The 13,396-nt window shown below is 41.6% G+C and overlaps 1 protein-coding gene across 2 annotated transcripts in view; it reads left to right on the forward strand.

Annotated features, from left to right (window-relative positions):
- Positions 1–13,396, forward strand: part of AFAP1 (actin filament associated protein 1) — a 120,001-nt gene that overhangs the window by 55,912 nt on the left and 50,693 nt on the right. For both annotated transcript variants that reach the window (XM_054824061.1, XM_054824062.1), the window contains exon 3: positions 4,690–4,787. In XM_054824061.1, the coding sequence (XP_054680036.1) occupies positions 4,690–4,787 (98 nt within the window). The remainder of the gene's footprint in view (positions 1–4,689; positions 4,788–13,396) is intronic.

The raw sequence follows: 13,396 nt of genomic DNA on the forward strand, positions 1-13,396 counted from the left end.
CATAACTTCACAACATCCTTGAGTTGCCTGCCCCTTCTTCCAAAGGCCATAAACTCCTTTTTTTCCTGAGTTCTAGCCAAAGCTCTCTGTTCAGCCAGGCCAGTCTTCTTCCCTACCAGCCCGTCTTTCAGCACATGGGGATGACCTGCTCCTGCACCTTTAAGATTTCCTTCTTGAAGAATGTCCAGCCTTCCTGGACTCCTTTGCCCTTCAGGACTGTTTCCTAAGGGACTCGGTCAACCAGTCTCCTAAACAGGCCAACGTCTGCCCTCTAGAAGTCCAAGGTAGCAGTTCTGCTGACCCCTCTCCTTACCTCTCTGAGAATCAAAAACTCTATAATTTCATGATCACTATGCCCAAGATGGCCTCCAACTGTCACATCACCCACAAGTCCTTCTCTGTTCACAAACAACAGGTCCAGTGGGGCTCCTTCCCTAGTTGTCTCACTCACCGGCTATGTCAGGAAGTTATCTTCCACACACTCCAGGAACCTCCCTGCTGTATTGTATTTCCAGCAGACATCTGGTAAGTTGAAGTCCCCCATGAGAACAAGGGCTAACGACTGTAACACTTCTCCCATCTGCTTATAGAATATTTCATCTGCCTCTTCATCCTGGATGGGTGGTCCTTAACGGCATCCCACCATATCTGCCTTGTTGACCTTCCCCTGATTCTTACATATACACACTCAACCCAATCGTCACCGTCGTCAAGCTCTAGACAATCAAAACACTCCCTAACATATAGGGCTACCCCACTGCTCCTCCTTCCTTGCCTATCCCTACTGAAGAGTTTATAGCCATCCATTGCAGCACTCCATTTGTGCAAGTCATCCCACCACGTTTCCGTGATGACAACTATTCATAGTTTTCTTGCTGCACAATAGCATCCAGCTCCTCCTGTTTGTTGCCCATGCTGCATGCATTGGTGTAGGTGCACTTCAGTTGGGCTATTGATCCTGCCATCTTTTTTTGGGAGGAAGCCCTAATTCCTACATGATCATTCTCAAGCGCTTCTGTGGTTTCTAACACATCGATAACCCTCGCATCTTTGCTGCCACATGGATCATCACCCTCCACCCTGGTTTTGAGGGGTGAGAGATTTTAACCATATGGATATGGATTTCTCCATACCAAAGCACCTTCCCAGGCATGTTTAATTTATGACTATAGATGTGGCCAAAGATAAAAAGACCCAAGGACCATAGCTTTATACATTTCGACACCTACTGTTTAGGTTTTAAAGCCTATTACAGGATCTATAACAAGAACCATTACATCCTATTACAGGATCCATCCATTAACAAGATCCATATGAGATCCATATATTAAGTGGTGGAGCTTGGTTCAGTGCAGTTGTTACTGGAACTTTATACCCAGTTCTAGAACTGACATTCAAGGAGATAAAATCTAGACATTTCAAAGAAAAGTGATAAATGTGATTAAAAGATCCAGAAATATGCCTTCAAATTATCCAAAATGAGGTAGCATAATTAAACTTGATGTAGGGAAGGAATGACAGAATGAGCTGTAAGACTTACACAACACAGTGTGCAATGGCAGAATGTTTGTTTCAAAGTGGAAATAAAGCACATGTTTTGGGCATTGAAGTTATGAACTAATGGAAGAACTTTGTAAGGTCTGCATGCCATTGCTGGCGTTTTATCAAGATAGAATATTTTGCTAAAAGATATGCTCTAGTTCAAACAAGAATTAATTTAAGGAAAGCCCATAGTTCAGTTAAGCAAGAAGTCATAGGACTATGCCTTATATGCCTATTTACTTTACGGAACTGCAGTTTAAATAGAGTTTAAGCCAGCATGGCCTCTAAAAAAACCATCCCGTTTCTTTCCCCAGGCTACTCATTCTTGCTCATCATGTATTGCATCTTCCTTTCTGCTAGCACAAGCATTATTTGCTTTTTTTTGCTGGCTTAGTCCTAACCAGTGTCACTTCCCTGGTCTGGTTCAACCTGAGGCCACACACATGCTTCAGCTGGCACGAAGGAGAGGTTGGTGCAGGGACAGGAACAAGGCAGGGACGGAGAGGAGCTGCCTCCTTGGGAGCTCTGCCATCCTGGGCTGGCTTCAGCTGTGTACGAAGCTACCTGGGGAGTCGTGTACTTTACTGGAGCTGACCCTGCTGCTTTTTTTATCAGTTACAACATTCTGTACTCCCGTCCCTTTGAAACTATTCATCTCTTCATTAAAATTAAAAGCAATAAAAGATGCATAAACCCTCAGTACTCTGTAACTAAGCTGAACTGTCATTCGAAGTCTGTTTTTCAAAATGTTGTTTTACTCCACCCCCATAACTCCACAAGAGCTCTTGGGTCGCTGGCACAGTTTAAGAGGCCTGAGGACTATGCTGAGTTCAAACTCTTTATATGCATTTGCAAAAATCAACTGTGTGAATCCAACAGGATATTTCAATGGCTGGAGCAAACCATTTAAGATCAACGGGGAACAGTAATGAAGGATCTGTGCAACTGGGAACTGGCTGGGTTCTTTATAACATCTGGAAATGGACAATTATGTTTTTCTTTGTAAAGGTGTGGAAATTATTATAATGGGCTGGTTGGCTTTTAGTAAAACACTTTAACCTCAGTAAATTCTTACTTGGGGAATTCTTTGGAAATCTTTTGCCTTGTTTTGTTACATCTCCCAAATGTACACTGTTTTCTTCATTTAATATCTCTCCAGCAGAGAGAACTGGGCCAGGCAGATGTATTCTTCAGGTTGTAGCTGCCTGGCCTTGACCTGCCCCACATCCAAACCAGTGGTTACTCTGAATTGCTGGCAAAATGATAAACTTTATTTTTCTTCCTGAGCCTTGGCATGCCCAATGGATTGTAGGTCTGAACAAAACACTTGGCATTTCCTTCTGAAATTCAGACTTTCTTCTGAAAAACAAAGACACAAATAGTTTATTTTGGAGTAAGAACTGTTAGTGGATTTAGTCATTTAATATGACTGTAAACTTTGCCTGTTTTCCTTAAAGGGACCTGATGCCATAAACCTATAATGCTGACTTTGCTGTGTAATTTGGTAGATGAAAATAAATGTTAGAGCAGGTTCTTGCTTAAAACTGGGGAAAAAACAGTTTTACAGAGTCAATAGAATTCACTTGGAATACTTTTCTTTGCAGTAAAAAGCCCTTCACACTTTTGGTTGTTATGGAAAGCATGGGAGACATGGATATGGATAGCAGTCATAATATGGATTCATCCTCCATAAAAGGGAACAAGTGAAAGTTATACTAAAAAAAAAATAAAAATGGGAATGTTTCCCAAGACTAATCCCCCTCTCGATTTGTAGGAAGAAAGAAGAATCTGTGGCCCTTAGAGCCAGTTTATTTTATCAGTGTTGTTTTTCAATCCATGACTTCACAGCCAGTGGGACTGGGTTATTATGACAAGAAACATTTCATCATTGATTACATTTTTGAGAATTATATGATCTTGACCAAAAGACATTCATTTGGCTATGTAAATATATATTTTAAAAACTAAACTAAACACTAGGAGCTAAATTCAGTTTAGGGGTAAGCAGGGTACAATCCATTGACTGAATTTTTGCCAGAACATTGAGGAGATGCACCCTAATCCCCCTTTTGATATTTAGAAAAATAAACAATATCATGTTCCTATGAAGTGAGTTCAACTGGGATTTAAATTATTGTGCCAAAACCTCAGAACGAGTGTGTCACTCCTCTTTTTCCCTGGGAGGGAGATGCAATAATGATACAAAGGACTGTCAAAGCAGCTTTTACATTTGGCTCCTTTTTCTTTTTTAAATTCACCTGAAAAACAATGAGATTATTAAAAAAAAAATGAGAGAAAGGAGGAAGTTGTGAGAAAATGTGCTCAGTGTGCAGTTCTGTTAATGGTGAGCTGGTTAAGGCAATGTCCCCCCCAGCAGCAGTGTGCTCCAGGTTGGGGTGTCATAGTATCCTGCATCTCCCAGGACTTGTGCAGACTCACACCACGGCTCCATGATCGGAGATGATGATGGCAGCAGGGAGCCCAGGGAACACGGGTGCTGTGGGGTTGGCTGAATAGCTGTCACCACTGCTGCAGGGGAGGGAGAGAGGCAGGGTCTCTTCTTCTGCCCTCTTCCCCACTCTTCTGGCACAAAAGGTGGTTTTGGACTCATTTCTGCATGGTGGCCTTGCCCATCCAAAACGTGCCATGGGAACAACTGTTGCTCATCTCCGCTGGTAAAAGGCAGCCAGCCACATACTGCCCACAGGCTGACCGCGTTGTATTCACTGTACGGTACCACTGTGATGTTTGCAAGTGTTGTATCTTCCCCCCATAAATGGCTTTATCTGTATGGTAGATGCCTGGCAACATGTTTGAATTTTAGCTGTTTAAGTCTTTCAGTTCCAGATGGATAGGCAGTTCAGAATGATTTCCTGTAAATTTTTAGTATGTCTGGTATTTGTTGATCCAAATAGCATATATGTCATTATCATATACAGTAAGTATGTGTTTGTTCTGCTTGATTAAATTCCTGAATTCCCAGCATTCTTCCAGTCCTGCCTCAGTAACTGCTCTTGGGAGGTAGGTTGTAAGCAGCACTGGGTGCCAGATTTCAGCCTGTCGCAGTCAGACATGGTGTCCACGTGTGGAAAAAATGCCCTGTTTGCATCCACCGAAGTGTTAAGTGATGTCTGTTGCTCTTCACAGGTTTTGAAATAAAAGAACATGTACAGAAGCAAGAAGTTGCCAACAGTTTGCCGGCGCCTCCTCAAATGCCTCTGCCAGAAATACCTCAGCAGTGGCTGGTGAGTGTTAATTTAAATATATAAACATGTATAAGAGAGAATATATTTGTGATAAGCACTAATAGAAATGTTTAAAAGGGGAAGGAGCCTGCAGGTCCAGGGAAATGATTATTCCTCTCAACTCCACTCTGGTTGAGTGAATTGGCTTCAAATTGCAGAAGAGAAGGCAAAAAATTCCCTGTGGTGATACAAGTTCAGGAATAGATCACATGCAAAGGCTGTGGAATCACAATCTTTGGCAATTTTCAAAATTCAAGTGGCAAAAGCCTGAGCAACTTAAGATTAACTTGTGCTGGAGGTTGGCCTCACCAAGCCAACAGGTCCCAGCCAGTTTCTTACGATTTTAAGGATCAGCTTTCCCTGGAGCAAGTCTTCTGAGAAGATTCCCTCTTGATAGCTGAAAAATGAAAATAAACCGATGGAAGAATACTTCCTTTTTTTATAAAGTCTTTAAGGCCTTTCTGTGCTCAGCCTCTGGGTAAGAAATTCCCTGCAGAACAAGTAGAAGTGTGTGTTCTCAGAGATGTTTATAGCAAAAATACTGTTTGAGATCTGGAATTCAATTCCTCCAGTTGGGAGCAGCTGTCTTGTTACAGAATAAACTATAAACAAGTTTTGATTCTCCTCTGTTACTGACTTTACAGTAGATTTAAAGAAAACATTTTCAACATTTTTTTGAGCGAAGCGTAAGCAAATCATGGGTTAGCCTGTTGAAAGGTGAACACAGTCTTAGCTCTAATACTGATAAACTATCCATCTTTGTATTCATTTGTGAAAAATTTTGTGCATGATGATAAGGACAGTCTGTGGACACCCATGTTCATCGGCTGAAGCAGGAAATACAGATGCAGTGTATGGGGACAGAACAACTGAATTACCAATGTTCTGCTTCATTTTAGTGTGTTGCTCTGTTATCGCATTTATGGACAGTTCTAAGAGATATATAAGCCAGTAGCATCTTATGAACAGAAGAAATAATTTATCAGATCAAACTCTTAGCCAGCCTTTCATAATAACCTTTATTGGATGGTGAATAATGCTATGTACTGCAGAACAAAGTAAAAAAAAAAACAACCAACAAATGTATTATACAGAATACTTTAATCACAGTTTCTATCTAAGTGCTGCGAGCTTTTGGTTTGTGACCTGAACAGGATTATTGGTTTGGGTTTTTTTTATTTTAATTCTACCTAATGTAATGAGATATGCTGGAATCATTATAGGAAGGGAGTATTTATGATAGAAACATTCATACCCAGAGTTGGTATACATATTCTAGGAAAATTCAAATAAAAAGGATGCTATAAAATAATTATGCAAGATTTGAATGGATGCAAAGGTGATTGTATTAATATGCAGTGAAACCTGGAGAATCCATTTCATGGTTAACAGTGCCTGAAAATGATTATTTTTCTTTAATTCAAGATGCGTATAGCATAAATTACAAGGGAAGGGGTTGATGAGAGGCAGAAAAATTATGCAAAATGCACATGCCTTTGAAATGTAGACTTCAGGTGCTAGCTTCATAAACTGAAGCCAATTGAGATCCTCCTTTCATATTTATGTAGGTTCAGTTTAATAAATTGGATCTGAAGATTCAAGTTGTTTTTCTAAAGACAAGTGACCTACTTTTCCTTTCTCCTATTCTAATGTGTAAATTCCCATAAAGTTGGTACAGCTGCAGCGAGTGAAATGGTGTGAAGCATGAATTAGGTCCAGGAGGTCAACACTGTTTTTTGCAGTAGTTCAGTTTGGATTTTGGAGTAACGAAAATATTTCTCTGAGATACAGTGGGAATTACCGTGGAAGCTGACACAGTTAGAGTTGGCTGGTCTACAGCACGGTCTTCCCATGTTGAGCCTGGCAAAGCGGAGTTTGAACACGGCCCTCCCCTCTGACCTGCCCGTAATGCTGCGGATGTTTTCATCTCGGTGAAGTCACCAAGCTGAGCTGCTTTTTCCATAGTGACGGAAGCTGATTTTTGCCAGTTTTTCTGCAGTTCTGTTGCTGCTGTCAGGCAGGGGTGGTTCGAGCCTCCCTTTTCTGGTGTTGGTGCCACTTCGAGATCAGCCAGAAAATGTCCCAGGCCTCTCGTTGTCTTGCATTATCCAAATACAGGTTACAAGTGGCACTGTTTTAAGATGGTAGCACATTGTAATTTGTGAAAAAGATGACAGACTGCTGTCATCCTGCAAAAGACCAGGTGGAGTCAGAAGGGAATGACAAACCTTCAGCTTCTTGACCTTTGAACACCAGGGCAAGCTCAAACCCCAGTCTGACTCTTTAAAAACGTGTCCTGAAGTCACGCTGAAAGAGTGGAATTGATCATCAGCTGTTTTCTGGAAACCTTTCTCTATTAGATGCCTCTTTGTTAGCCCCTCATTATTATTAGATATGATCAGAGACTGTTGTATTATCTTTCTTTTCACACGAGGCTGGACATCAGTGACAGTGGCTAAGACCTAATTTTCCCTTCCATTAATGCACCTGCATGGTGATTTGCAACCTGCCCTTAATCAATGGACTCCTAAAAATTTGTAGCTGATGATGTCAGTGTGTACATAATTATGTTGCTCAGTGACACAAATACTGAGCTACCTTTCCTAGCCACTTTTCATTGCTTTCCTAGTCAAGTGGAAGAAATCCCCTGTGCCTACCAGAAGCTAGGAAATTCTGTTCCAGGTTGCCCTTCTTCATGTGGCAAGTTGGAAGTCAGGTTGTATGGCACCTCTTTTTGTCAGCCATTCGGGACAGAAACTTTTTCCACTTGCTGAATAACATCTAGTGGTGGTCTCAGCCTCCAGTGGAAGCACAATGTGCTGCTGGAGCACAGGAATTTACTGGAAGTGGGAATCGATAACTTTAAATAAACTGCACTGTTTTAAAATCTGTGTTTTTAGCACATCAGTTATTGAGCATGATGGAAATTAAAGTTTCATTTACACCACTGTTTCTTTTTATAGCACTCAAGGGATTCTGCATTCAAAACTGTTTAGTCTGAATTGATGTTTAAGCTTTTACTTATGTAAAGATGTGTGGGTGGGAAGGAATTCAATACTCCTTAAAGTAGTGCCAGGAGCCAGAATTATGTGTGGGCAGGTGCTGTGCAAGGTTTCCTTTGTAAATCTGTAAATAGACCTGCATGCTTGCTCAGGCCAGATCTTGTATCAGTTTTGTTATTCATCAACCCATGAACAAGGAGTATAAAATTCATTTTATTTAGAGATATGCTGTTAATAGTTTAAATTAAGTCTCTGGTTATTAAAACACATTAAAGACCAGAGAGTTTTCCTGGATTCAGTGGGCTTTGGACGAGGTCTTAAAATCGAGGGACAAAGTTGGACCTTGCATATACTTGAATAAAGCGAATCACTGAGCACACGATCTCTTAGTAATTCTCTTTTTCTGTATACATTCCCTTGCCTACATCTGGTCTAGCAGACTTTCTGTCAGGCTTGGAAAGCACAAACACTCGCTTGCTTTAGCCTGTGCGTACAGCTCCTTCAGATGGCCGGCAACGTAAAAGCTGCAGATAAAGGATGGGAACTTAAGGACGACTCAGAGTCCTCCTGCAGAACGGAAATGCCACTTGCCTGGGTGCCTTAATATGCCCTTGCTAGCATGAATACAGCGCCGCAGCTAGGGCAGCTTTGCCTGGGTCAGCAGCAGAGGAGGGGATGACTGTGTTTGAAATAAAAGTCATATTGGTTCACCTCTCTTGAACCTTCCTACTGCAAGGGCTTGTGTCTTTTAGCCTGCTTTCTCCATCTCTACGTCTGCAGCTACTTTTATGATATTTCCCTGCACTTGCCAGGCAAGCAGCAGTGCTAGGTGGTGGGTTTGGAGGAATAACAGAAGCAGTGCTCTGTGTGTACCTCTCCGTGCTGCTGGTGGTTTAACACCTGGGATCCCATCATTGCACGAGCACCAAGTTGCCTCGAAGTACATTTCCCACTGAGGCGATAGAATAAGATCCAGTGTGTCCTGCAGATGAGCGTGAGGACTACTGGCAAAAATTATCCACAGCATGGCAGTGACAGAATACTTCTAGCCTCCAAGCATTTGGTTGTCGTATTACATCTGACAGCCGGTGATTTCAGTGCACTGTGCAGGCCAACAAAATCAAATACAAACAGCACACTTAGCTATTTTGCATGATTTTCACAGTGAAATTGAGCATATGTTTTATTTTTCTTGGAATATTGACAATTCAATAATTATTTAACCGCAACAAGTGTCCAGCAAGATGCCAGAACCCCTGTAGATATAAATCAAAAGGCTAGGTCATCTTCCTCCAACCCTTTCCTGCAATGTACACAGTCACTCTGTAGGAGTGTTTCATATAAATGAGTTTCCTATTGTGGAGAAGCAATTTGACAGCCTCCCTTTATCTGGCTGCCTGTCAGGTATACTCTCGGATATTTATTAGAAAATGCTGAAAGGAGACAGTGTCCTTGGAGAAGAAAAAAATCATCTTGAAATCAAAAGGATTTTTAAGGTGATACATCACCAATTACATTAATCATTCTTTGAGCAACAACCAAAAAAGTGTCACTCTTAAAGATTCTTCTAAAATGTGCAGTCAGGCTAGTGCCATAACAAAAGCAAGGGGCTTATGTGCCAGGTGGGTACGCATGAATCTTTATTTCATCTTGCTTTTTCTTCTAACACTGAAAGTCAGTTGTTATTCTCTATTCTTCTTAAAAGACAGTACTAGCCTCGGACTTTTTCTCCTTGGAGAAAATTTTTAAAAGCCACAAAAATAAATTCAACAAAAATTCAGTTGTTTCATTCAGAGCTGACTAATAGCTTCAGTTTGAACAAATCTTAAAAAGTTTTTCCGTAATGAAGGAACACCTAAAGGTGCCTTTTTAATTATTCAGTGCAGTCACTCTTAGTGCAGGCAATCACAAAATAGTAACCCTTTCTGAAACTTAGCGAAATCTATTTACTAGCACTTAAAGTTTCTTTAACCAACTATTTCAGTTTGAAAGGCTGTTCTACCATCGCAGTGTTCATTGCCAGCCTTTGCCCTTGTGTTTAAGTAGCTTTTTTCCCTCACCTTGGTACCTGTGCCTCAGCTATCCTTTGAAATCACAATCATATTCTTCTCAGGTTTCATTTCACTCCATTGCGTGTAAGAAAAGCTCTATCAGTTGCATTTTGAGCTGTAGTTTAATTCTATTGAACTAGTTCCCCTATCAGTATTTCTTGTATGCACCTGCCGTAGGTTCAGGTTCTGGTTTGGTCATGAGTGACCAGAACAGCGGAGCCTTACTTTCGGTTATCATAAGTGATTGCATAAGAATTAAGGACAAAGAACTGTTTGCAGCCTCTTTTTTGTTGCCCGTGTCTTGCAGGACACTGTAGTTGCCATTCCCATTTCGCCTGGGTGGGGTTGGTGCCTTATTGTTGATGATTTATTTCACATTTGCAAGTGGTATCACAGAAAAGTTTTAGTGAAAGTGATTTCCTTCTCGCTTCACTTAAAATATACCTTTATAACAATGCACCATATTTCAAAGTTTTCTTCATGTCTAAGCTGCCAGCATGAGTTGTTCCCGACTACCTTTAACTGGAATGCACATTTAAACTGGATCAGCTCAGCTCAGGTTTAGTGTAGGATTGAACTGCTTCATTGTGAAGCTGTATGCCCTCTTTTCTGTCTTTACTAGATGCTGATGATCTTTGACCTCCATAAAAGAAAGCTATTAAATTACTAAAGCCACAGATTTTGTAGGATATTGTCCCACCATTTTTCTAACATGCTCACACTTGTGGCCTCAGGGTTTTGGTTTCTTGTTTCTATGCTATACCTGTCCAAAAAACACCCTTCCTGTGGTGATAGTTAGGGACCAGCCTATTTACTTTCCTAAACATGCTCATTAGTGTGCTGTGAACAAACACATGGGAAAGGAATTAGGCCACTAAGTCCCAAAGTCTTCTCTTGCTTTCGTTTGATGCAGTGCTCAGGCCCTTAGAGAATATTGTTCTGATGGAAATGGTGTTGCCCACTCTTCTCTCACCAGATTGCCTTGTCTTGTCAGCACTGTCATGTCACGTGCCTGGATGAGCTTATTAATTCCTGGAACAGGAAGATGATTTTGTCTTTGCTGGGGAATACAGACACTTCTTTGAGCACAGTTATAACAACCACCTCATGACTGCGGGCCTCATGCTGCTTAAAATTCAGATTCGTCTTTCTCATGTAAAATGCACGAAAGTCTTCCCCAGCATTAATTAAAGCCCATTTCTCTTCTTGCTACACCCAGACTCTTTGCTTGATATGAGTCAACTCTATTGTTTTGTCTGAGTGATGCTTCCAACTGGCTGTGTAATAATCTTTTATTATAAAATCTGAATAATATAGCAATATCATGGTTTTGTTTCCGGCTCATTCTTTTTCACTTTTGAATTATTTACTTAGATCTTCTGTTACTTCTGTGGAGTCTGAAGTTTATTTACACTCCTATCTTCCACTGAGTTTGGGTGTAACTCCTTCCAGCTATCTACCCTTTCAGTGGTGCATTCTGTGTTCCAGTCTCTTCAGTTTTATTTACTATCTCAAATGTTAATTAAATACAATGGCAAGAACTGAGACTTAAGCTTATGCCTGGGTTCTGTTGCAGGCTGACATTGCCATCAGATTCAATAAGATGGAAGAACCAACTGGGTTCTCTGCTCAGTCAATACACTGTGTTGGTTTCTTACCGTTTCCTTTGGTCCTCTTCATTGCCATCTTTACCTTCCTGTTGCTTACGTAAAGGGGCTGTCGGGTTATCTAAGCAGAACTCAGATGTGCTGTGTTTTGTGAAATGGTGACTCAGTTCCTGGTGAGGTTCCTGTGTAAATGGTCTTCAGACAATCTTCAGATCAAACTCTGGAGCCATAGTACGCCCTGATTCATTCTTTAAATGTGAGCAAGTCTGTTCAGATCCCTTTCCCATCTTCACTCTGTGCTTTCTGAGGCTGCAATCTGTTTATAGTCACTATACTCTACATACTAAGCACTTTTCCAGAGATACCTTTCATTAGGTATTCACCCCTGCGTCAGCAGACACACACTTAGGCTGTGTCAGATGTACCTCCACTCCCTGGAGGACAGTGTATAAAGCGTGTATCTTCTTTTGTTCTTGGTCTTAAACCCTAAACAAAAGCTTCGCTTGTGCTTGTACTCATCCTCCACCCTGGCAGTCACTTCTGCTAGCGTTTCCGCCTTGCCCTCATCTGTTCAGCACTACGGTAGGAGCTGGTGGATTACCAGTTCAGCTCTTCATAGGATCGCTGGGGGTTGCTGGCCCTCCCATCATGTCTGACTCTGGCTGTTGATTTCTTGGGCAATACCTTTCGTTTTTTTCCTGGTAGCACTGGTGTTCCAGAGGCATGTGCTGTAATTGCTTGGGTACACTCAGCGCTGGTTGGGTGGGACTATACCAAGAGCCTGTCATGCACCTTGTGGGGGGACTGACAGGATTACTCTGTTCCAAAAAGATGAGGTTTTGTGTCTGGCTGGCTGGTTTACTGTCTTTTGTCAAATGTGCTCATAACCTGAAAAGAGAAGTTGTTAGACTTCTTTCACATTATTTGGCTCCTGGTTTTGCAGGGTCCAGCTAACAAGCTGAGAAATTAATAACCTTAGAATAGGGAGCTGAGATCAAATGAAGAATTCTTTTCAGCTTCTGCTTGTCTACGCTGAGGCTAGTATTTCACTCATGCACAGCTCAATATGGTCTTAACCTCCCATATAGTCAGCACTTTTGTCCTGATTAGATCCAAGGTCCATCCAGGTCCTCAACAGCTGGCAATAAATGGTGATTTCTTTTTAGTGCCTTGGCGATTTCGAGTTTACCTAAAGGCTTTCATACCAAGCGTGTGGCAAGTATCGGTGCCCAATTTCCAGCCTTTACAGTGGTATGAAGAAGCCTGCTTGAAATGTGCTGTCAGTAATTTTTCCAGTTGTATGGGTATTCAGTTTGTTGCTTTATTTTCCTTTCTGGACATCCATTTTTTCATATGTGGGGCAAGGAATCATAAATGTGTTCCCTGTCCCAAGCTGAGGATGCCGTGAGGTTATACGGAGGTCAGGTCTAAGCTTGCTCCAAAGCAAATGGCATGTGCGTGTGTCAAGATTTCTTCTTGACAGCCCACATTTGCCTGCTGGCTTCTGAATAGCTTCATTATGCATCACCAGTGTGTGACCACTTTTCCAGTCTCATGTTGCTGCTTTTCAGTGTTGAGGGGTTACGTAGCAGCTGGCTCCACAGTCCGGCTGGATCCGAATTGGTGGTTGATCTAATAACACACGTGCGAGCATGGCCCTTGAATTGCTGGCAGCCTTTGCCTGCAGCACGGGCGTACTGACAGGCTGTGCCTCTGTTAAAGTCACTGCTTTCCACTGGAAATCTCCACGTCCTAAATAATTGCATAAAGGGAGGTGTTTCTTTCTATTTCCTGCATAGTGTAAATCTTCATTGGGGTGTAAAGTGATTTTATATACTCAGGTCCCTATACGATGACATTTATTTTCCTCTGTATTTCATGCTGCTTTCCACACTATACACTTCCATATCGTCAGCAGATATCAGCTAGGCTATCCCTAAAAAAAAATG

The sequence above is a fragment of the Grus americana genome, chromosome 4 (assembly GCF_028858705.1).
Source record: "Grus americana isolate bGruAme1 chromosome 4, bGruAme1.mat, whole genome shotgun sequence".
NCBI classification, from domain to species: Eukaryota; Metazoa; Chordata; class Aves; order Gruiformes; family Gruidae; genus Grus; species Grus americana.